Here is a 26660-nt window from a genome sequence, read left to right on the forward strand (position 1 = left end):
GACATTGCACCAGCCTGAGGTTCACAGCGTGCTCTCCTGGGGAAGTTGTCCCTGGATCACAGGACCCTGGCAGTGGTGGGCCGCACAGGCTCCTGAGAGGGGAGGTGTGGATAGTGACCTGTGCTTGCACACAGCCTTCTTAGTGGCAGCAGCAGCCTTAGCGTCTCATGCCCGTCTCTGGGGTCCGCACTGATAGCCGCAGCTCACGCTTGTCTCTGGAGCTCGTTTAGGCGGTGCTCTGAATCCCCTCTCCTCGCACACCCCGAAACAATGGTCTCTTGCCTCTTAGGCAGTTCCAGAGTTTCTCCCGGAGTCCCTCCCGGCTAGCTGTGACACGTTAGCCCCTTTAGTCTGTGTTCACGCCCCCAACCCCAGTCCTCTACCTGGGGTCTGAGCTCCAAAGCCCAAGCCTCGGCTCCCAGCCCCCGCCTGCCCCGGCGGGTGAGCAGACAAGCCTCTCAGGCTGGTGAGTGCCGGTGGGCACCAATCCTCTGTGCGGGAGTCTCTCCGCTTTGCCCTCTGCATCCCTATTGCTGCGCTCTCCTCCATGGCTCTGCAGCTTCCCTCCCGCCACCCACGTCTCTGCCAGTGAAGGGGCTTCCTAGTGTGTGGGAGCTTTTCCTCCTTCACAGCTCCCTCCCAGAGGTGCAGGTCCTGTCCCTATTCTTTTGTCTCTGTTTTTTCTTTTTTCTTTTGCCCTACCCAGGTACGTGGGGGAGTTTCTTGCCTTTGGGGAAGTCTGAGGTCTTCTTCCGGTGTTCAGTAGGTGCTCTGTAGGAGCTGTTCCACATGTATATGTATTTTTGATGTATTTGTGGGGAGGAAAGTGATCTCCATGTCTTACTCCTCCACCTTCTTGGAACTCTCCCCCTGTAATAACTGTTAACAAAGTATAATCTATAAAAATACTGAATCACTATGCTGTACCTGAAACTAATATAATATTATAAATCAACTATACTTGAAAAGAAAAACCAAAAAAAAAAAAAACATAGAGTTGGGCTGTATCATACAACTTGATGTTCAATTTAAGTTTGAGAAAATACTTTCACTGATGGGTTTAGTCCCTTTACTTTCATTGTGATTGCCAAGATATTTAATTTTTTATGATTTTAATTTGTTCTTCTGAGCAGAAAAGATTTTTCTCTTTTATTCTCCTCTCCTGCTTTCTATTAGATTGTTATTTTAAAATAATATCCTATTTGCTGGTTTGAAAGTTACACTTCTAATTTTTGTTCTTTTAATTGCCAATACTCAGACTTTTAGAATCACCTAGAGTACTTGTTAAAACATAGATTGCTGGGCCCACCCCCAGAGTTTCTAATTCAGTAGATCTGGGGTAGCCTCTAAGTATTTGCGTTTCTTACAAGTCCCCAGATAATGCTAATGCTGCCCCTCTGGAAATCACACCTTGAAGACCGGCAGCAATTGGTGGTTACCAGCAGGTAAATATTAGCACCTGTATCCAGTAACCATTCCTAGTTGACTTCCTAATTATTTTTGAATTCTTTTACTTGTTGAGTTCTATGCTTTCCCACCAGGTCAGCCATGCGTTAAGATGTTTAAATATCATTGTACCCGATATTTTTAGAAGTGAAATTCTCAGAGGAGTTTCTTTGACCATCTAATCCCATAATATTGCCAGGAACAGAAGCAGGACTGTAATTTCTCATAGGAGAATAATTTTTTCCCCCATTCTGAATGCTAAACAGAGAGAAACTTTCTTGCAAGTTTCTGGTCTGATGGCTGGAGTTTCTGTGGTCTCTTTGATATGAGGTACAGCCTTTACAGACTCCTGGCTGTAAGTAGCAGTTTAGTTCTGTGCCTTCTGTGAACCCAAGGCCATGTCTCCTGCCCTTGATAGGCAGTTCAAACTCCAGCTTTGAGTCTTGGGACATCAGCTTATGGCCTCCCATTCTAATGAATATCCTCTTCATTTCTAGCACTGCATGGTTTCCCTTGGCTGTGTTTGTAGACTTGGGGGAGGAGGATGTATTTCATTCACCCATTCTATGTGTGTCTTGGGGTGGAGGTTGGGGAAGCTATGTAATCTCAGTCCACCTGGTTGTCTTCTATTATTTTTCAGTTGTCATCCAGCAGAGAACACGGGGCATAGGGTCAAAAAGGTTTGAGAAGCAGAAAGTGAGTGGAAAAGAGATCCCTTTGTCTGGAATGCACCTGAGCTTAGGGACTTGGAGTTGGTAGCATATCATTAGTACTGGAGAATAGTAGGTGGTGCTGAATTGGAAGTAATTGAAGGAAGGCACCTTGCTGGTGTTAGTTAACACTATAAATGAGGCCTGGGAATTTTAAAAATTTTAAATTTTTACTAGGGCCAATCTTCCTTGAAATGTTTTTATTGCGTATAAAACATTTGCTACTAAAATTTTTAAATATTTTTCTTTTGGAGTCATTCTTTTCTTAAATATTGACTTACCCTTCTTAGGTGTGCATTGACAACATATGCTGAAGAATATGCTCCACCGTATGAATATCAGCCACTTGTGAGTATAAGAGGGCTGAAAAGCCATATTCTAAATATTTATGTACTTAATATGATTCTTTACATCAGTGTAAATAGTCATGCTTGAGAAGAAAGGACAAATTGCTGAGATTTGTGATGTTTTATATTTATTCAGAGATATTAGCTATTTGTGGGAGTTAATGGAATATTTTATGGTTATGATTTATTTGGGGAATAAGTTTATAGATTTCAGGGAGAAAATATTGCAGTGTCCAAAATATATTAGTTACTTTCTTCCTCATCTTATTTTATTGTCCCCCTCCCTAAATTCAACTTATCTGGAATAAGAACCTACCTTTCTATTGTATTGTATTAGCATATGAAAATAAGTGGTTTAATTTAGCTCTGGGAAATATGTATGTTGATAAAATATGTCCAGCTTACAACTTCAATAAACTTGTACTTAAAAATTATACAACAATTATACAAAAGCAAAACAAGGCTGCTTCCTATTAATCTTTTTTAGGAAGTCTTAACTGGTACAATAGATAAGAGACTTAACTATTGAAAAAGAGGAGAAAAAATCTTATTTTCAGATAGTATGATTATCTTCTCAGGAGAACCAAGATGTTAAAATAAGTAACTAGAATGAATAAGACCATTTATTAAGGTGATTACTAAATAAATAAATGTATCAAAGACAATATCTTTCCTTCATATTAGCAATAACTGCTTAGTAGGCTATAAAAGAAAAAACATTCAAATTACTATAACAACACAAATTTTAAATACTTTTATGAAGAAAATTCTAGATCAAATAAAGATCAATAAAGAATATGTGGTAGTTCATCTCCAAAGTTGGTGGACAGGCCACTTCCCCAGCAAGAGGTAAATGTTCCTCCACCTTTTGAATTTAGGCTGTCATATGACAGATTTGTTCAATAGAACGTGGCAAAAGGAATCCTATGCCAAATCTAGGCTATCTTTAATAAGACTGCTTCCAACTCTTGGAGCCCTGAGCCACCATGTAAGAAATCTAGGCTACTTTGCTGGAGGGAGAGGCCATGAGAAGGAACACTGATGAGCTTGACTTATGAGTGACAAAGCCATCTTGGACATCCACCCTAATAAGCTTGGACTACAGCTCCAGCTGCCATCTGACTGCAAACCATGAGAGATTCCAAGAAGGTAATAATAAATTGTTATTTGAAGGCATTAAGGTTTTTTGGTGTTTTTTTTTTTTTTTTTTAATAAATGTACACCCAAGGTAACTAAGACAGAAATCTCAAATACAAGGGAATAACTACCATTTGAGGGGACTGGAAAACTAAATTATAAGTTAAATTTATAAATTTAATATAATTACATTAAAAATTCCAATGGATTTTGTTTTCTATCAGAACTCTGAGATTCTGAAAATTATTTGAAAGTATAAACAGATGAGAATAATCAAAAGTTTTTTTAAACAGTGGCATAACCAATTTAGGGAAGTAAACTATTCATGATATTACTTTCGTTATGTTTAATCTTATTTATTTTTTCTCATTAAAAAATAGCATTCAAGCCATAAGAAAAGCAAATATGATGGCTTATGGATTAATATGCTTAATACATAAAAAACTCAGACCTATTGGCAGGAAAAATGTTAAAACCCTAGGGAAATGAGCGAAGGTCATATAAAGACAATTCACAAAGTAGGAAATTATTATTATTAACTAGCTGATAAATACAGGGAAAATCCCAATCTACAAATAATAGAATATGTGAATTAAAGCAATAAATATTTTTGCTAATAAAATTGGCAATATTTTTTAAAATAATAATACTCAGTTGAGTAAAGGTGGGGTGAGATGGGTACTTTTTTCTATTGCCAGGAATATTGTAAATTATTTTAATCTTTCTGTAAAGGAATTTGGTGATATGAATTGAGATACTATTTGATCTAATAATTCTCCTAAGGATTTCCCCAAAGAAAAATAATTCATACCAGGGATAAAATTTATATCCAAAGATACTCATCATTGAATTATTTATTATAGCAAAACTTGGAAATTACCTGATGTTTTAGTATTAGGTGTAGTGCTCTAGGGATTCAGAATGAGCCTCCCCAAAATTTGTCAGTCCTGCATGAGGATTTTTTTGAGTTAAAGACATGAGACCCTGTGTGTTCAAGGTAACCTACTGTTCCTCCCTTAACTACCTAGAAGAATTTAAACTGGGAATTTTTCCCAGAAAAAAAAAGTTATTACAGAGATAAATTTGAGTTAAGTAGCCCCATCTGTATGGTAGGGCAAATGTCTAATTGCCAAACATCTGCTTTTCTTATTGTCTTGTGAACCCTCCTTTTCTTGGAAGCTCCAGGCCCCTATCCCATTCCTTAGCTCAGGATGACATGTATACCTTATTTTACCTTTCTGTCTTTGAACCTCTCATGTATGTAGGGACTCTGACCTTCTCATGTATGTGGGGTTCCTGTATGTATGAAATTAAATTAGACTTTTTCCTGTTAATCTGTCTCATGTCAGTTTAATTCTTAGACCAGTCAGAAGAACCTAGAAGTGTAAAGGAAAGTTTTTTTCTTCTCTGACAGTACTAATTAAATAGGTTATAATCACATAATGAGATATTTTATAGCCTTTAGAAAGTCCATGGATAGTTCTTACTGTCTTGATAAATCTTCTTATTTAAGGTCAAGAAAAACATTAAGATACAAAATTGTATGTGTATTTTATCCAAACTATGTAAAAGTATAGAGGAAAAAAGCCTGAAGAAACTGTCAAAATGCTAGTAAAGTTGACTAGTGAATGGTGAAATTCTAAGTGATTTTCTTCATCTTTATACTTTTCAGCATTTTCCAATGTAGTAAGCATGGTGGTTTATAATCAGAAAAACCACAAGGAAACAAATACATTATTTAAAAATGCAATTCAGGCTCATTTCCTTATATACATGGGATTTGGCTCCCTCTCCAAACAAAAGGAAGTTGTAAGACACGTAATTAAAAACTCACAAAATTCAAAGGACTGGTTTCCCCAAGAACATAAATATAAAGAATGTGCAATGTATTCTCAGGGTGCATGAGTCTTTAGCTATTGTGTTATATATTTGTGCTTTATTTTTTTCAGCATTATTTCTAGTATTTCTCATGTTGCTTGTTTCCACATTAACAGCACAGCATGCAGCATGCGCTGGCAGTTGTTTGGCTTTATTTAGAGTTTTGTTCATTCACTTCTAAGTTCTTTATCAAAGGAATTGATTTTGAGGCATGTTTTTAGCCCTGCTTCTAGCACCCCATTAATGAATGCTTGCATTACATTGTTATAGAATACAAAAAATCTTTTAAATTGTAATGACAATGAATGGTTAAGTAACAGCAGAATAGTGACTGAACTCTGACTTAGAAGTTACTGTGCACATAAACAAATGTATGATTCATAAAATACTGACAAAATAAGGAGAGTATTTTTTACTTGCTAGAGACTTCACCATGTGGCCTTAGCATAAACACAGCTCACCATTCACTCAGGCTACCACCTTTGCAATTCCTGAAGAAATCTTAAAATATTTTGATTTGTATTATTTTAAATTTTGTGCATGAATTGAGACTTTATAAATTTTTATATTATGGTCTCTTACATTTGCTTAATTCATAATTGCATAAAGTGGGATAGCATCATAAGAAGTCTTAAGGAGAATGCAAATTATCTCCCCATAGCTCTAGACATGAATGAATAAATACAGAATATTAGGAAGCTATGAAATCATTTCCAAGGAGAGAAATGAAAGAGAATTGCAATCTACTTCTTCAGAACTCCACCTCTTAAAGCTGGGTACAGTAAGTCACCTACATACAAACAAGTTCTGTTCCAAGAGCGTGTTCATAGTCCAATTTGTTAAGTCCAACAAAGTTAGCCTAGGTACACAACTAACATAATTGGCTATATGGTACTGTACTGTAATAGGTTTATAATACTTTTCACACAAATAATACATAAAAAACAAACAAATGCAAAAAATAAAGAAAACATTTAAAGTCTTTACAGTACAGTACCTTGAAAAGTACAGTAGTACAGTACAACAGCCGGCATACAGGGGCTGGCATTGAGTGAACAGGCAAGAAGAGTTACTGACTGGAGGAGGGAGAGGAGGTAGGAGATGGTAGAGCTGAGGGATCATCAGCAATAGGAGACGGAGGGCAAGCTGCAATTTCACTCATGCCTGACGTTGATGGCACAGGTTCTGGTTCCTTGCTGGATTCAATTCTATCTTCCCTCTTGAAAAAACAATCCAGTGATGTCTGGGTAGTAGCTCTTTTTTTCTCATCATAGATGACATGGTAGCACTGGATTGCATTCTGAACGGCTGCTGCAACCTTTGTGTACTGTTCTACGTTCGAGTCCTGTGTCTCAAAAACTAACAGTGCCTCCTCAAAGAAAACCCCCTTGCCACTTCCTGTGTCGTGAATCTCTTCAGTTCTTCAGTTACTTCTTCTTCCTCTTGTCTCTCTTCGTCCTTTCTCTGGGCCTCCAATTTCATCAGGTCTTCATTAGTAAGCTCCTTGTGTTGCACAGCAACAGTGCTGGACAGTCAGGCTCACAAAAGCACAACCACTTGTAGAGGATGCACACACGTGACAATGTACACCAGGCACGTGAACTAATTTACATGAATGGACATGCAAACACACGTTCGTATCTTTGAAAGTTTGCAACTTGAAGGTTCGTATGTAGGGGACTTACTGTACTTATTATGACTCACCCAATTTCAATGAAAGATATCTTCTCTTAAAAGCTTCCCTATCATTCTCCCAAAGAACCAAAATAAAGGAAAAGTTGCAGAGAAGTTACATCAGAAGATTGGTCTAAAGCTGGCTATTTGTAGGGTATGTGAGCCTTTGAGACAAAGGACAAGTGAGCTGAGGGTAATGGTGGAGAGTCAACTGAACACACTCAGGGTTAGTAAGGAAAATAACTAGTTCAAGCACAGACTAGCAAACTCAGGAAGTAGAAGGGTCCAGGGAATTAAAAAAAAAAACAAGCACGGCAGTAGTGAAGGAGTGAGAGAGCTAGAAGAATTAGAAGTAGTGAGCAAAGGGAATGTACTGGAATTTTTTGATATTTCAGATGTAGAACAATTCTGGGGAATGACAGATCCCAAGATATGGTCATGGGAATGAGTTTTCTATAATGGAATCCAAGCCATTGACTTGAGAAGGTGAAAAAATGGTAAGCCAGAGTGTTAGCTAGATTCTAAATATGGGTGTTGGAAGTCAACCTACAATATAGCAGGATAGAAAGATAGGGTCAAAAATCGAGTCAAGTGACCAGTCCCTCAGTGGGAGCACTTTGGAGGTACACGGCTCCTCCCAGCCTTGCAGCTGCCATTTGAGTACATCTGATTGATCATTTTGTGTGAAGTACCATTTTATTTTCCTAAATATAGCTGCCTATTGAATTATCTTTCCAGGCGTATAAGTAGCTTTAAAGCAAAAAGTGTTGCATATCCTAGTTGTTTCAGAGATAAAAAGCTGAGGAAATTTTTAATAGAATTATGTTTTAAAGCTGGCATGCATTCCAAATGGATTACAAGGGATCCAGCAGTGTTTCATAGTAGGTAAGAAAAGAGGCTGTATCTGTTTAAAATATTACCAACAGTGGTAGGATTGGCCTATCCTATCACTGGGGTTCTATGCCCTGGTACAGATATAGCATTGTTAAAATATTGATATTTCTGTGCTATTTGGAAATTCGCTGTGGCCTTGAGTTTCTTCCATTGAAAGAAAAAGAAATTAATATATTTTACAACTGCATTGCTATAAAGACAAATATAATCCAGGTTGGATTATATTCATTTTTTTTGGATTTAAAGGCTTATTAAAGAGATATATTTCTTAGGCTGTATCTCTCATTGGCATTTTGTAAAGATTACCTATCCTTTTTCCTTTTATACTTTTATACTGTTTTGTCTTCTTGCCTAATTATGACTATTTGTGACTATATTATGGTATTTTATGGCCATGTTATGTGACCACGTCATTGTTAAGCCTCCTGAAATTATTACCAATATACTAATGAGTGTTATTACACAAAACTAAATCATACAATACTCGTTTTTTTCTGAGAAGTACTTTTGGACTTTTGTACCCTATTTTAAGCAAAATTTTCTGCATAATAGCTGCCGTCATTTACTGACCTAAGGTGTTTATGGATATTAAATTACTGACATCATTTCCTGGTTTCAGTATGAGTTTCTATCACTTAATAGAGTTGGATTTTCAAAATGGCATTTGCATTTTTTATTATGGTAAAATATACATAATATAAAATTTACCATTTTAACCCTTTTTTAGTGTACAATTTAGTGGCACCACGTACATTCACATTATTGTTATATTCATTTTGAAAATTCTGATTTATAAAAAATGAAAACATTTTTGTGGGCCCTTTAAAATACTATGGGCCATAGGCACTGGGCTTTCTGTGCCTCACTGGGCTTTCTGTGCCTCATGGTTGAGTGGGCCCAGCCTGGACCTTCTGGTAGTTTAACACCTGCCTGACCACGGGCATCTAGAACTTGCCTAATCTGATTGCCTGGTGTGTACTGATTTATAAATACTTTGAGTATCAACCCAGACCAAGTTACACCTTGGCTAGGAGTCAGGTGAGCATCATCAAAAGCCTTTTATTGTTCTTTTAGGCTCAGTCACATGAAAGAAACTCCCCAAAGGCTAGAATTGTCTTTAGTTTCCTGCTTCCTAGAAAGGGATGTCTAGCAGTGGCTTTAAAAAGAAGATAAGGGAAAGAGTGACTTGCTGAAAACCACCAACAGCTGGGTCAGGAAGTGAATCTAGAACAGGTTGGTGGTTCTATAGGAAGTATCACCGGTCAACTAAATTAGCTTTCATTCCTACTTCTTTTTAAGGCCTTCTCTTTGTATCTTTGCTTCATACTGTGTCCCCATGATCTTCCATAATTTCATTCCAGTATAGGCAGTCTTTTTCCTTTTTTCTTGTTCTTTTGTTGTTTTTGTTGTTCTGTTTTAAAAACATAATAGCACGAAAAGTTGTGCGATGTAATTCTGGCCACAGGGAATAATCATGTGTAAGCCTTGTAGTCTAGATTAAATTGTGGTTTTGCCAAATTTTATTCAGAAAATTAAGGCCGAACTTTAATTAGGTAATGTTTCAGAGTTAATGATGTGTCTTCATGACTTTTATTTTAATACTACTTTGCTTTGTACTGCATCTTAATATATCTACAATTTAATTTTCTCTTTTTTGTCCTGTTAAGGTTCTGAATCACTATCTATTAACAAAAGAATCATGGCCATTTGCTGATTATGCTTGTTTATCTTATTATGTGCTATTGACTGAAATGAAATTAGAGTTTTAGATTCTTCTGCAAAAGGGGTGCTGGTGGGGGAGTGGAATTGGAGAAGAGGGAAGGGGGTCACATGATTGTACCTAGTATTTTTTGATTAATGTCAAGGTGTTCCAAAATGCTGCTGCTAGTTAACCAGAGAAACAGCCCTCTATTACTTGGGTTCAGAAGGAGATGGTGGCCTTCCTCCGCCTAAATTCATGCCTCCACCTAAATTCCTCCACCTAAATTCAATGTGTGTTGCACATATGTGTGCTGACCTTATATGTATACACATAGGCATGATTTTGTAGTTTATAGGCAAACAGTTCTGAATCTGAGTCTCATGGCATTCTGCCAGCCCTAAGGGACCGCATTTCCTAGGCCCCAGCTTCAACCTTAGGATCTGCTGGCCGCTGCTCATATAGCTCCACAGGGCTTCCCCAGAGATAGATAGATACATAGATAAAACAGAGAGATAGATAAGATAGGTAGATAGTCTATCATATCTCTCTATGCTCTTTCTCTCTTTCTATCTGTCTCCTATTGGTTCTGATTCTCTGGAGAACTCTCACTGCTATAGACAGAAAGATCTTTATGAGTTCTCTGGCTCTCAAATTATATGATTTGATTTGATTTGATTCTCATTGATCCTTTCTCATCCTAATAGTTATTTATTTATGACCAAGTAATCTTTTTGAATAAGTACCTTGGCAGACATTTAATTCAAGTCTACTTGAAAATTAAAAAATAAATATTTTAACTCCTGCTCACCTCATGTATCACCAACAGCTGAGAAATTTGGAGTTTTGATTCTCAGGAAACTCAGATCCCCAAGTATTTTTTAGCATGTGTCCTTTTAGTGGAAAAAACCCTGCTTCCTCTGATAGTATACCTTCATCTTATGTTGCTTTCTGAAGTTAAGTAACCATGACCTCATTTTGTTTCTGAGTCAAGTCATAAAAGTTCAGTTCTACTTCAGGGAACTTAGGATTCTGGGAGATTTTATTTTCCTCCTTTTGATTATCTTTAAATTTCTACAGTGAGCATATTTGACTTCTGTAAAGAAGAAAAAAAAAGAATTGAAAAATCAAGAACCCTGGGCCTCAAATTTATATCTAACCACACCACTATAAATATAAAACAGTGGCAAGTGTCCTCATAGAATGTAGACTGAGGGATAAGAAAGATGATGTTTATTTTTTATATTAAAATGATAGGAACAATCAAAATTTGTGCATAAGAAAGAAAAACGTGTCAATAACTAAGGTTTAATAGTGTATTGCTTAGTTTTTGATGCTGGCCATTACTAAAGTTTGAATGATATTAATCTTTAAAAGTCAGCTTAGGGGCTTCACTGGTGGTGCAGTGGTTAAGAATCTGCCTGCCAATGCAGGGGACATGGGTTCGAGCCCTGGCCCGGGCAGATCCCACATGCCACGGAGCAACTAAGCCTGTGCGCCACAACTACTGAGTCTGTGCTCTAGAGCCCGCGTGTCACAATGAGTGAGCCCGCACACCACAACTACTGAAGTCCGCACACCGTGCTCTGCAATAAGAGAAGCCACTGCAATGAGAAGCTCACGCACCGCAATGAAGACCCAATGCAGCCAAAAATAAATAAATAAATAAATAAAATAAATTTATATAAAAAAAGAAAACCAGGGTTCCTCGGAGACCCACTTAACCACGTCTTTGGGTTTTCATTTACATACATGTAAAAATCTGTATGTTTTAAAAACAAAAAAAAAGTCAGCTATTTTGTGATGTGATTGTTCATGTAGATCTCCATATTTTTCTTTGTGATGACTAGACTCATTAATGACATAGATGTTTATACTTATATTCACAGCCTATACTTCCTTGCATTTCCCATAACTATTTTTCTTTAGTTGAATACCTGTATTTCTTACAAATGCTTCTTCTTTGCAAAATTTTATCAAATAAAAAGAGATAGTAAAGGTTTCTTAAATAGGTAACAATAATATATCCAACTAATTACATGTTCTTTATAGCTGCATTTGCCAATTACTCTTATCTGTAATTCAATCACTGGGAGAAAAAATATCCAATAGGAATGAAATCATTTTAAAAGTAGTGAAGGGAAATGAACGAAGAGATCTGTCTAAGATGCCTATCCCATGTGATCCCCAGGGTTAGTAAAGTAATTTTGGCTGTGCGAGAATTGTTCTTTTCTTCCCACATCACTCTGCATGTGTGCTTAGAAGACAACCTTACTAGGGGAAGGTGGGTCTTCAGTCAAGTGCACGTAAGTGGGGAAGAATTTTATACATAATGTATACTGAAAATAATAACACAAAACATCACAGCAATCTACTTTAATATCTATTTTCATTCTATCCAATGTGACATTCAAATAAATAAGCTTGTTGCCTCAATACCTTTTTAAGAGTAAATGGAGTACACCAAATGAGGATACTTATAGGCATGCTAGGGAAGAATGATCTTTGCTGTATGAATGCCAGGTGGCTAACAGCTGTCTGTAATGGTGGACACAAGGTTAGTTTGCAGTGACTGATTTGGCCAGGAAACATAATCCATTATGTAGTTTTATGGATGAGCTATCTAGATGAAGGAATTGAGACTGTGCTTTCAAATTATCTTGTAATATTAAATTAGGCAGAGTTACTGATGTTCCAGAAGGCAGGCCTAAAACTGAAAATAACCTTGAAAAATAAAACTATGAAAAATAAAAGGTCCTAAAGAAAAAGGATGAAATCAAATAAGAATAAGTGTAACCACAGAACAACCCCTTGGAAGATTGGGAAAAAATGGGTAAGGACTGGGTATATGGTTGTCTAAGAAACAGCAATGTCATCTTATTCTAAAAAAAAAAAAAGGTTTGGGAGATATTGATGCTTAGAGACTATGGGAATGAGGGTAGGAAGGGGATAGGAATCTAAGAATTGGATACCCATCACTTAAAGATACACTGATACATTTTCCTGATGTAAGTGGTAAAACTGTGTTCTATTTGTCTTTCACAATGAGGGAAGGTCGACTGGGGACTCAAGAGGACCCTTCTGTAATATCCTAACCTGTCTTTCTGTGATCTGTTAAAAAGAAGAAGGAAGAGAAAGAGAAGAAAAGGAAGAAGAAAGCTTTATTAACCTTAACGCAGGTTTTCCCTAGAGTGATTGTCATGCTGGGTCTTTAGTGGTTCCTGTTTCTACAGGGCCTGTTTGCCCTTAGCATTCTTTTCTCTGACACTTTTTTCTATCTTTTGTCAGGATGTTTCATTCAACTTCCTCAACCCTTCTCTGAAACAGCACACTCAAAGGTGAAAAGAGATAGATTCTTACTGTTGGTTGTGTTTTGTCAGGTCTTGACCTCTATGATGCTTCTTTGGAAGTGAGCAGTTGTTGGCTACCACAGCATTCTTTGCCCTCCCTTTCCTCAGAATTTATGACATTGCAAAACTCTCTCCAAACCTTTTCTTCTCCGTCTTTCATGGCTTCTTTATGAACCCAGCCATGAATGTCCCAAAGATTTGGGTCCTAGAACCCTGCTCCTCTCATTTTACATAATCTCAGAGAATTCATCCACTCCCATGGCTCTATAATCATCACTTCTTGGGGGTAACTTATTTTTATATTATTTCAAACTTAAAGGAAAGTTACAAGACTAGCAAGAGGAGCCCCCATATAATCTTTATCTAGAGTCAACAATTGTTTACCATTTGAGAATAGGCTGGAGACTTTGTACCCCTTTACCTCTGAACAGTTCAATGTGTATTTATTTATTTATTTATTTTTTGCGGTACACGGGCCTCTCACTGTTGTGGCCTCTCCCGTTGCGGAGCACAGGCTCCGGACGCACAGGCTCAGCGGCCATGGCTCACGGGCCTAGCCACTCCACGGCATGTGGGATCTTCCGGGACCGGGGCACGAACCCGTGTCCCCGGCATCGGCAGGCGGACTCTCAACCACTGCGCCACCAGGGAAGCCCTGTATTTCTTAATAACAAAGACACATAGCTATGGTAAAGTTTTTTTTTTTTTTTTTTTTTTCTTTTTGCGGTATGTGGGCCTCTCACTGTTGTGGCCTCTCCCGTTGCGGAGCACAGGCTCCGGATGCACAGGCCCAGCGGCCATGGCTCACGGGCCCAGCCGCTCCGCGGCATATGGGATCCTCCCAGACCGGGGCACGAACCCGTATCCCCTGCATCGGCAGGCGGACTCTTAACCACTGCGCCACCAGGGAGGCCCTATGGTAAAGTTTTTAACCTAGGGGAAAATTGATACAGTATAATTATTTAAGCCACAGTCCATATTCACATATAATCCATGATCCCAGTAATGTTCTTTATAGCTATTTCCCCAGCCAATGATCACTGCTGTGCACAGGGCACTGACTTCTCTCCAGGCCATCTGTCCCACAACACTGCCTTTAAAATAAACATTTTGTGCTGATGTCATCTCTAATTAAAGATGTCTGAGAAGTGACTCATCATTTCCCTCCTTAAACAAGTCCTCTCCATCTCCATGTCTTTTTTATTCTTTTTAGCGGTGTTAGAACTCTCTCAGACATCTGGGTTTGAAGCTATGGAACATCTTTGATTCTTTATCCCCAGTTAGGCTGGTAAGTCCTCTAAATTCTTTCTGTGAAATGTCTCCTCTAGTCCAGCTCCTCTTAAGCTGTTGTGCTCTGATGCCCACCCATTCCACACTTCAGACAAATGCTTTCAGTTACCCTCATCTATCTGGAGGACTCAGAAAAAGCTTGCAGTGATTGTCCTATCTTAAGTAAACTTTGTCAGAACTCAGAGTCTGTGTGGCCCCAGAATAGTGGATCAGCCAATAATGTGTGATAATTCACAAATCACTTTCTATACACAGTTTCTAAATACTTCTTCCCACCCCCACTAAATAGTTGTTGAATAAACATTTAAATATTATGTTAGGGTGTTGAAACTATAACGACTATCTGCAACTCACATACGCAGAGGAAGTATGTCTAACTGATAACTGGCCCTCTTCCCAAGCCCATAACCAGTGGGAAAACACTAACTCTTCAATACTCTTAAAGCTTAGTCTGATTCCATAATTTAAATAGTTCCTATAGGAGATATTTAACCTTCCTTGAAAAAACTCTCACTTTCTCAGAGATCCTCTCCCATCCCCTATGTGTAGAAAAGCAGATCTGAGACTGTTATCTGTTATAAGTCCTGCTTACAAGGTTGGCCTTTGGTTGGCATCTAGAGATAAGAATTCCTGAATAAGAGTAGCTCACTGTGTCTAAACTGTTTGCACAAACAATGTGGTTTATGTTGAACACCTGTTTTCCTTCTGCGAGTCTGGAATTTTGGTATGTGCTAGGCAGAGGGTGCCTATATGACTGGCCCCCCAAAAAATCTTGGGCTTGGAGTCTCTGATGAGCTTCCCCAGTAGATAGCATTTCACAGCACATGGCTGGGGGAATTAAGTGCATCTTGTGTGACTCACTGACGGGGGGCTTTTGGTCTCAGAATTTCACACCTGGTTTTTTCTGGACTTTAGCCCATGTGCCTTTTCCCTTTGCTGACTTTGCTTTGAATCCACTTGCTGTAATCAATCATAGCCACAAGTACAATTATATATTGAGTTTTATGAGCCCTCCTGGCAAGTCACTGAATCTAGGGGTGGTCTTAGGAATCCCAACACACCCTACTTTTCTCTCTGTGGCAGATTGTTATTTTCCCAAAGTGGTTGCAACATGTGCAGGCATCGCACATGCTCTTACAATGTGATTTTGACACTCTTCACATTGAGAGGCAGAGTCCATGTTACCCCCCCTAGAATTTGGGTGAACTGTGACGATGATGGAAGTGATGCTATGCGATTTCCGGAGTAGTTGATTAAAAGTAACGCAACTTCTTCCTGGTTCCCTTTTTGTCATCCTTATTCTCAGAACCCAGTCACCATGCTGTGAGGAACCCCATGCAGGCACAAGGAGTTGTTGTACAGTTGTTCCATCAACAGTCCTAGCTAAAGTCCCAGCAGATAGCCAGCATCGACTACCAGTTGGAATGAGAGATGTTTCCAACCCCAGCACTTAAGTCACTCTCAGCTTTCAGGTCTTCCCAGCTGAGGCCTCAGACATTGTGAAGCAATAAGATGGCTTTGATGTACCTTTCCAAATTCCTGACCCAAAGAATCTGGAAATGACTACTGTTTTACACTGCTATGTATGGGTTGGCCAGTTATGCAGCAATAGCAACTGTATCTTTCCCTGAGATGGCATCCGGGGATATGGAAAGAGGGATGCAACTTAGCATCCTGATGCCAGAGGGGAAGAGCAGCATTTTCTGTATGGTGGTCTCTGCCTGTTCTGGTCTCTGGGATGATATCTCAAGTCCAGCTTGTTGCTCTTTCCCTTGCCAGCATAAGTGGCTATAGTCTGTGGCTGTTGTTAACTGTCAGTCTTTTTCTGTTTCTCTCTTTTTCTCTGGGCTTGGTTGGAGCCCTCGTGGCATGTTTGAAATGTTTGAGATGGCATGTTTGAGATGACTCAGCCTCATTTCCACTTCCACAGATACTGTGGACCCCACAGAAGCCTTCTGTGACTCCCATTCAGTACCTAGCTCCAATGCTCAGCTCTGCAGCTAACAGCTGAACTCCCTTTTCAGACTAACAACTACTTCAGGGTCTTGTTTATGCTGCAGGATACAAACATGGTTCAGAATTGATGATTCTCAGAGCCTCCCTCTGCCTGACCATGCTGTTCTGCCAGTTTGGGTTTGGCTGTGCCCCAGGCAAATGAAAGAACAGCCTGAGTGTTGGTCTGTTCCGAGTTCTCATGAGAAATGTGGGGCCAGGAGACCCCTTATACCTTTGTGCCATTATTCTCATTTATCCAGTGCACTTCCCTCTGTCCACGTCAATGAGACTCTGTCTATGTCAATGAGACTCTGTCTGATTTAAGTCTACAGATGGGAAAATTGGGAAATGCATCGACTATTTCTGCTGTCCTGCTTTACTTTTCCCTTATTTTCGTCTTCCTACAATGCCCCAGACTTCTTCCCTATCTTCCTACTCTCCATTCCAACTCTTGTTTAAGCCTTCATGGCAAAGGATGTTTTCTCTATATGCTTGGAGAAATCTATGATCTGAGTCTTCCAGGTATGGTCATTGATATTCTAAAATCCTCAAGACTGTGAACTGGATTGCAAGGCTGTTGTCTTTTGGAAAAACCCTATTTTGCATTAGAAGGTAATATTACTTTGCTTTTTGGTTGCCATTTTTTTTCTAAAACAAATTTTGATCTCCCCTTGGGAAAATGGGTGGTTACACACACCGAAAAGGGAAGACTAATAATTTTGAATTGATTACGCCCTCCCTGTATACTTGATTTGAGAGGTACACCAAATTACTCACTTGTCCAAAACTCCCACCATCTCAATTGAGCCTTGGGTATGAATTGCAGTCAATATAAAGGTCCTTTGAGGTAGGACCTTCTTGGTGAAGCTGCTTTTTTCTATTCTGTTTTGTGCCTTTTGTATCAAACTTTGGAAAACATACTTTGTTCTGCTTCCTTATAATAATTATACCCTCCTGGTTCCTAATAGTTTGTTCTTATTTTTGAAAACCTTCTTTATTCACCTATTCCATGTTTGCATCCTTCTAATTCCTGAGTATATGCTTAGGCACAAATTTACTGCTTGCCTTGACTCCTACTTTTTTATATATGCCCAGCTGCTCCCTTGTTTTTGCTCCATTTCCTTGCTCTAACTCTCAGAACCTCGGTGTTTCAATATTGCAGATTACTCAGTATATATTAGGATGCTTTTAGTAGATTGTGCAAAAACCAACTCAAACCAGATCAGACAGTAAAAGTAATTTATTAGCTCATATTTATTTGAAAAGTCTGGCTTCAGGAAAGGATTGATATGGCAATGTCATCATACTTTTTACTGACTCTCAAACCTGCCTTTTATGGTGTTGGTTTCATGCTATACTGATTGTAGGCAGGCTGCCAACCTGGGCTAGATGCTTCCTTACTTATGTCCAATAGTGGAAAAAGAATGTTTTCCCCCCAAACCCTTGAACAAAATCTCAGGCTTTAAGCTGTTTGGACAAACTCAAGTCACATGCCTAATACTGAACCAATCACTGTCTTTGAGAGTGGAGTGAGATTGTCTTTATTGTCTTAGGCCCATTAGATTCTTCCCCTAGACCGGGAGGACGGTTAATCTACTCAAACTGCATGGCTACTACACAATGCGAAATGGGAGAAGTGGATTCAGGGTAAGCTGGTGTCACCTCTTAAAGTTTGCATGAGATGAGCATGCTCATGTCTTCCCAACTCAGTGTTCACTACTGACTTCACTTGGTAGCTTGAAGTCAACCATGGCAGGAGTATTTATACCACGGAAATTGTCAAATATTACAAATCAGTTGTGTGGGTTTTTTTTTTTTTTTTTTTTGGTGGGGGGAGCTGGTTTACCAATACATCTCTGATAATGAGAGGCACTCAATTTTATGTGTTAACAGGCAACAAACATTCTCTTAATTAGTTTTCCTAACTTCAGAATTGCACACCCCTACTTACCACTTTTTAAAAATAATGGCTTTACTGAGATTTGATTCACCTGCCATAAAATTCACCCTTTTAAAACATACAATTCAGTGATTTTTAGTGTATCTCGAGTGTCATACCATCATCACCACAGTCAATTTCAGTATATTTTCATCACCCCCAAAAGAAACCCCATACCCACTGTAGTAGTTAGGTTTCTCTACAGAAACAAAACAAAACTGAAAACCCTGGAAAGCCAGTGATGTAATTCACTTCGAGTTTGAAGGCTTGAGATCCAGGAGTACCAAGGAGCAGGATAAGATTAATGTCTCAGCTTGAGCAATCAAGCAGGAAGGGGCCAATTCTTACTTTCTCTGCCTTTCTCTTCTATTCAGGCCCTCAACAGATTGGATGATGCCCACCCACATTGGGGAAGGCAAACTACTGAGTCCATCAATTTAAATGCTAATTTCATCTGGAAACACTTTCACAGACACAACCCACAAATAATGTTTAGCCACAAATCTTGGTGCCTCGTGATCCAGTCACACCCATTAATAGTCACTCCTCATTCCTTCCCTCCCACTATCCCCTGGCAAAACTACTTTCTGTCTCTGTGGACTTGCCTATTTTGGACATTTCATATAAGGAATCATACAATCTGTCTCTTGGCTTAGTTTCTTTCACCTCGCATAATGTTTTCAAGGTTCATCTATGCTATACAACTATCAGTATTTTATTCCTTTCATTGCCAAATAATATTTCATCGTGTGAATAGACCACATTTTGTTTATACATCCATCAGTTAATGACATGTGAGTTGTTGAGATCCAGTTCTAATCATAGTTCTGGAATCCAGTCCTTTTCACCTTCAGTCTTTAGTACCTTCCGCGGCTGGAATACTTTTCCTAAAACATCACATTTATTCTTGTCACTCATCACATCAAAATATATTGTCCACTCTGTCTAGGAGATGCTAAAGGAAGGCGCTGACCTTGCATGTGAAGCTGTCCTCAGTTCCACTGCAGCTAGGGTAGAAATCAGCAGATCCTGCCACCTACTTAGATAGCAGTTTGGCAAGCGATGCTCTAATCTCATTTAAAGGGCCTCTAGCTGACCAAAAACAAACAAACAAACCCCAAAGAAATAGACCCCCGACAACATAAAGCAAAAGCCCAGAACTATATAGAAAGTGACATGGATATTATGTAGCTTTTGGATTTTATTGTTTATATATTTTATCTCTTAAATATTAAGAATTTCATGAGGGTGCTGGTGGGATAATGTGTCTTACAGGTAGATAGCTTGAAGCCCTGGCTGAATCAGTAGCATTCTTTAGATTCTCTCCTGAGATTTTAAGCAAATGGTCTTATATGTGAAGTGGGAGTAATAATTCTTACTTCAGAGCCTGTTGTGGATTAAAAGTTATAAATACTCAACTACCGTGTTCAACCCATAATAGATACTCAGTAAATAAATAGACACTATAATGATTATTATATGGTTAGAATTTTCATTTATTTTCAATAAAGCCAATCTAAGGTTAGAACTATTTTGGTGTTCTTTCACTGTTTTATAGTTTTGGTGATTTAATTTCAGTGTTGTCCTAGTGCTTTAAAATTAGTACCAATTTGAAGCAGAAATTAGATAATCAGTGCAAGGGCTTTATGTTTCTTGTCTACCATTACCCTTGATGTAATCTGAGAGAATCAATATTTCCTTTGGGAAATGGTCAATGATAGTGTCTTGTTTTATTACTATAGAAGCTTTTATGAAGTGCTCTAAGGATAAATACCTTAAATATTATACTGGGTTATACTGATATAAATTTCTCATAGGAATGAATCTTCTAGCTTGGCATTTACTGGCAAGTATGACTTGATAGCAATTATTAAAAATATAACCCAAGATATTATTCTTTGGAATGATTATAACATATTAGTAAAAAAGATATTAAATGTTAGTTAAATTGTAATTGTTTTTGTCTTTTTGCTGATGGTCATACAATTTAAATGGTTCTTTATGCTGTATATTTATGGTTTAGAAAAATTCACGTATATGATAATTTATAATTTTAATTTTATAAATAAAACAGCCATGAACTAGATTCTTCTTTCAGAATTAGAAGTGCTTATAAATTCAATAGCCAAATACAGGAGGTGTTAGTAATTTGAGAGATTAAATTAATCAATTGTTTGAAAATTAACCTTCGATCATAATACAACTAACACATTAAAGATCAACTTTTGGAAATCACTCCTTTTTACATATTTCAGTCATTTACTATTATCTTTCTCCCTCCCCTCATAGGGTTATCCTTTTCAAGATGATGATTATTCAGTTGTCCACAGAAAATGCCGTTCTCAGTTCACAGATCTAAATGGTTCCAAAAGATTTGGCATCAACACCTGGCATGACGAGAGTGGGACTTATGCCAATTCATATGTAAAACGAAAACTCTACCCATTAACCAGTGGCCCTGTTGTTCCCTTTTTAAAATAATGTATGGAGTCAGATTCTATAACTAATGAAAGGTAATGGGTGTAGCAGTTGATGATTTTCTATCCTAATAAATGCAGTGGAAATATTACGATAATAGATTCCTTTAACACAAAATCTTATATTCTAGACCAGTGTGTATATCTTTCTTTTTATAAGCTACTCTGGTATTTCCCAAAGTTTAGTATATTTTTCACTGAAGGTATATAACCCAATTCTAGATGGTACTTGGAGGAATTTTATTTTATGTTACTTTATTTTGTTTTATTTTATTGACTGGATTTATTTTAAATTTTATTAGGAAAAATGCATAAAGCTAACACAATCAAGCTCATGATTGCTTAGGGTGTGTCTGATTTTTAAAAAAGATAAATTCCACTTTTGAGTGAATAAAAATTTAGGTGGTACTCAAATTCTACATGAAACCCAAATGGCTGAAGTTTGAGCAACACGAGCCCTATAATAATGTTGAGTGTGTGTGTGTGTGTGTGTGTTTATTGGGGAGGAGTGTGTCTGTTTATACACTTCAACATATCTGTGGTGGCTAGCTGCTCTGTGGATTATCATTCAGCATGGTGTTTTTCCTTATACAATATAACACTTTTTTTGTATGAAGTAGCGGAGATGCAGACAGAATTTTAGTGAAACTTTAGGGGTTTAATGGAAAATCCAATCATCTAGTGTTAGATTTAGAATAAATCTTAGCAGTTGTTTTGACTCGCACACCCGTTTTCCAGTTGAGCAGAGACTCACAGAGGTTCAAGTAGCTTGCCCAGGGTTACATAAATAAATTCTAGTTGATCTTTGAGGTACATTTTTTTTTACACCTTTATTGGAGTATAATTGCTTTACAATGGTGTGTTAGTTTCTGCTTTATAACAAAGTGAATCAGTTATACATATACATATGTTCCCATATCTCTTCCGTCTTGCGTCTCCCTCCCTCCCTATCCCACCCCTCTAGGTGGTCACAAAGCACCGAGCTGATCTCCCTGTGCTATGCAGCTGCTTCCCACTAGCTATCTATTTTACGTTTGGTAGTGTATATATGCCCATGCCACTCTCTCACTTTGTCACAGCTTACCCTTCCCCCTTTGAGGTACATTTGAACTTTTGTTTTTTCTGAGGATGGGTTTATTTATTTGGTTGGCCTAGGTTAAATTTACTCTCTTTGTTTTCCTTTAAAAAAGAAATTCATGAAATAGTATTTCATGATAAATGCTAATCTGATTAGCAAAATATGGGGAAAACTATAAGCCTTGTGAGTAAAGAAATGATAATAAATAAAGAAAATATGGATATGTTAAGGAAGCATTCACCAGCAGAGTTCTACTATATAGCTGCTTTAAAGTGTGTCTGTACATACACACAAATATATATGTATAAATATGTATATTATATATAAATACGTAATGTTAATTTTTTCTTTTTAAATTAATTAATTTATTTTTTAAACATCTTTATTGGAGTATAATTGCTTCACAATGGTGCATTAGTTTGTTAATTCTTTATATATTACATATTCTAGGGGATACCTACCTAGGATTACCTTTCTTTCCACAGACTACAAATTCAAGTTTAATCACTCCGAACATTCATTAACATATCTAGGGTGGACAGATGTTTGAAGTATGCAAATCTGTATGTCAAGCTACTCATCATTTGATTTTTTTTTCCTTTTGGAAGGAGAAAAAGTCTTAATGGTCATATCATTACCTTTGAACAATGCCTTTTACTTAGAAAAAAATTCACCTACTTTAGCAGGAATTCTATATTGTCACAATGATTAACATTACATTTTACATAAATGACCTGGGTCTGCCATGAGGGATCAATTTAGAAGTCAGTTTTTGTTTGGTTAGAAGGAGAATGAAATTAGAGGGATTTTATTTAAACTAGTAGAATAAAATGATGCATTGAAAAAAATAGAGATTACCTAGATCTTTCAGGTATAATTATTTTGTGTTGATTTGGATTTCTTTAGATAACTTCTTTAATGGTTCACCTCACCAGTATCAAAGACCATTTCAAACAATAAAAAGTGGAACTCAGATATGATCATCGGAGAATGTCTTCCTTAGGAAATGACCACACTGACTTCTGATGATTTCACATGTATACTTCATAGGATTCCACCTGAGACACCAAAATAACACAGTATCTTGTGTGTTTATACAGTTAGCATTCATATTTGGCCAGTATTTTTCTTTTGGCCTTTATGTGTTATTATGTCAGAACTGTTGGTGTGAGCTCACTATGGCAGAATGTAGACTGCTGCTGGGAGAATGGGTAATTGGTTGGGCAAATCCCAAGTAGATGTATGGCAGTGGTGGTCCTTGATTAAATTTGGCCTACAGTTAAGTTTTATTTAGTCTTCAGAGTGTTTTTTTTCCCATTAATCTTAAAAAAATTGAGCCAAATTTTATAGACTAGGACATTTTACTTTAAAATTTGAATTTTTATGTCCTTGGCACATTTGCAGATCTGGCAGTACTGGTCTGATTTTGATACAGCAACAATCAGCAGGGATATGATAGGAGACCCTCTTTGGATGGGGGTGAGTTCATCATTTTGCTGTAATTCTCACCAGGTATACTTATTTATGGAGGCATTGTGACCCTTTACCTAAGGAGAGGTCAGACAAATATGAAATAACAAGTTGTAGAGGGAAGGGGGTGGTAGAAAAATGGCAAAATTGGCAGCTTCTTGGTGACTGAGATTAGGATGATAAAGGCAGAAGCCACATCCTAACAGTAGAGACAGCAAATTTGGTTAAGTTCAAGTAGGCATCAAGATCCCGGAGTATATGATGTAGAAAATAGAGATGGAGAGTGGGCCAAGCGCTTCACCTTAGAAATATAGAGTAATCTCAGATCCACTTGTTTATACTAAGAGTCCATTTGTGCTGAGGCAGGAAGTGAGGGTACCAGACCCAACCCCTAGAATATGGAGCTGGCACATGAAGACAAGAAACAGGGCCCAGCCAGCTCACTGGTTTACTTACAGAGGAAAATCACTCCCTGGATTCCAGTGCTCCTTTTTCTAGAGGTACAGAGAAACTCCAGATTCACCAAGACTCTAGGCAGAAATAGTGAAGTCCTTCCTATGGGACACAGAGTAGAGGTGGCAGCCTGGTAGAGACAGAAGTGCCTGGCACTGCCACCATCAAGGATAGAGCAGCAGATTCTTTCTCAAAGCTATGTTGACCAAAAGCTAACTTTATTTTAGAGTCAGCAGCAGTGCAGTTTGCCAGTAGCTGAAAGCCCACTCCAAAAAGCTATGGTAGGGCAAGCATGAGGCAAATATTATAAATCAAAGTGGAAAACCCAAACAAAATCTCACAGTATATCAGTGTCCCAAATATTAATATCATAAGCTTTATAAAAAAATTTAACAGCTTTATTGAGATATGATTCACAAATCATAACGTTCACCCTTTTAAAGTATGTGATTCAGTGATTTTTGGTAGATTCACAGAGGTGTGCTACCATCACCATAATCAATTTAGAACATTCTTAGCACCCCCAAAATAAACCCCATATCCATTAACTGTCATTCCCCATTCCCTCCCAATCTCTCAGTTCTAAGCAACCACGAATCTACTTTCTGTCTCTATAGATTTGCCTATTCTCGATATTTTATATAGGTGGAATCATACGATGCGTGGTCTTTTGTAACTAGTTTCTTTCACTTAACGTAATGTTTTCAAGGTTTCGTGTTGAATGAAGTATCAGTGCTTCATTCTTTTTTGGCTGAATAATATTCCATTTTACAATTATACCACAATTTATCCATTCATCAGTTGATGGACATTGGGTTACTTCTGCCTTTTGGCTATTTTATTTTATTTTATTTTTTTTTTTGCGGTATGCGGGCCTCTCACTGTTGTGGCCTCCCCCGTTGCGGAGCACAGGCTCCGGACGCGCAGGCTCCGGACGCGCAGGCTCAGCGGCCATGGCTCACGGGCCCAGCCGCTCCGCGGCATATGGGATCCTCCCAGACCAGGGCACGAACCCGTATCCCCTGCATCGGCAGGCGGACTCTCAACCACTTGCGCCACCAGGGAGGCCCTTGGCTATTTTAAATAATGCTGCTATGAATATTTATGTATGAGTTTTTGTGTGGACATATGTCTTCATTTCTCTTGGGCATGTATGTAGAAATGAAACTGCTGGGGCATATGGTAACTCTATGTTTAACCTTTTGATGAACTGCCAAACTATTTTCTAGAGTATTTTACATTCCCACTAGCAATGTGTGAGGGTTCCAATTTATTAATATACTTGCCAACATCTGTTATTTTCCATTGTTTTGATTATAGCCATCTTAGTGGGTGTGAAGCGGTGTCTAGTTGTGGTTTCGATTTGTTTTTTCCTGATGGCTAGGGATGTTGAGCGTCTTTATGTGCTTATTGGCCATTTGTGTATTTTCCTTGGAGAAATCTTTATTCAGATCCATTTTCCATTTTTAAATTGGGTTATTTAGCTTTTATTATCATAACCTTTTGTAACATAATTTTCCAAAAAATGGGAACACATAATCTGAAAAAAAAGATTTTCGTTTGAGCTTGAGAAGTAGCTTAGAAGCTTTCATTTAGAATCAAATACTGGAATTTCTGTTCCAATGCCACAAAATATTTGAAAATGAATAGAACTTGGAAGATCTTGTAGGCAGGCACTGTCAAGTGAAAATTTATAATGCACGTATGTGGTTTAATCAATATTTTTGATAATGGTAGTGGTAATGATGATACAATAAGTCAATAAAGTAATATTGAAATTATTCATAAAATTCTGGGGAAATGTGTTCTTTAATTTTTCATCACATAGTTCTACTTTTCATTTGTCAGGGTAATAACTAGGGCTTGTTCTCCAGGAATCAAACTCATCCCATTCTCTAACACTCTTCCCTAGTACTAGAATTTCCCCTTTAAGCGTGGATCTCAACCTGCTGTGCTTATAAACTCCTTTGATGATCTAATGAAATCCAGACCTTTTGCCCTGAAAAAGTTACAAATATTCCTGTTAAGAGAAGAACATTGGGAAACATTCTAACATCACTAAGTAATGAAGTTTTCCTTTCCTTTGGAAGTAGATTTAACTAAATTGTGAATATTTACAAGTTCATATTAGGTTTGTGTGTCCACTTCCAGAAGACAAAGCATACATGCATATATGTATATATGTGTACACACATACACACACACACACACACACACACATAATGTATTTATATTTGGCAACCATGAAAGAGAATGCGTAATTTTATCAGTTCGCTTTTGCTAACCACCTGAAAACATACTGACTTAACAAATGCTATTTCTTATTGTTCTGTGGTCCACTGGGTGGTTTCTGTGTTCTGGGGCTGGACAGTTCTAGGATGGCCTCTCCTGGTTGGCACTTGGTTCAAAGACAACTGGGATGTCAGGGACGCCCTGGCCATGAGTTGTTCATCATGTGGCATAACAGACTGGGTTTGTTCATTTGGTAGTAGTGGCAGGGATCCCAAGAGCAGCAAATGGGGATGCTTCTGTGCACAAGGACTTGTCAGACATCTGCCTGTGTCATGTTGACTAAAGCCTGTCTAGAGCAAGTCAAGAGGCCAGCCTGGAGTCTGTGTGGGTGGGCTCTACCAAAGAGTGTGGGTAGAAGGAGGGGGTAATTTGTGTCCATTTTTACAGTCTACCACGGTCTTTACTGTTGCATGCTTCTTATGAAAAGTGCTTTGTACAGAAATTATGCCTCCTCCTGTTCAGTACTTCTACTAGAGAATAGAGAGGGAGTTTTCCGCATTTGTGTTAAACTGATAACATAATTTGGTGCCT

The 26660-nt window shown here is 38.0% G+C and overlaps 1 protein-coding gene across 6 annotated transcripts in view; it reads left to right on the forward strand.

Moving 5' to 3' along the window:
- MAMDC2 (MAM domain containing 2) overlaps positions 1–26660 on the forward strand; it is a 445245-nt gene that overhangs the window by 107495 nt on the left and 311090 nt on the right. For 5 of the 6 annotated variants that reach the window (XM_060102277.1, XM_060102275.1, XM_060102278.1 and 2 more), the window contains one exon: positions 2447–2504. In XM_060102277.1, coding sequence (XP_059958260.1) covers positions 2447–2504 — 58 coding nt within the window. Of the gene's footprint in view, positions 1–2446; positions 2505–14371; positions 14424–26660 lie in introns of those variants that run through there. The other variant, XM_060102282.1, reaches the window with a different exon arrangement.

This window comes from Mesoplodon densirostris, chromosome 6 (genome assembly GCF_025265405.1).
Source record: "Mesoplodon densirostris isolate mMesDen1 chromosome 6, mMesDen1 primary haplotype, whole genome shotgun sequence".
Taxonomy (NCBI): domain Eukaryota; kingdom Metazoa; phylum Chordata; class Mammalia; order Artiodactyla; family Ziphiidae; genus Mesoplodon; species Mesoplodon densirostris.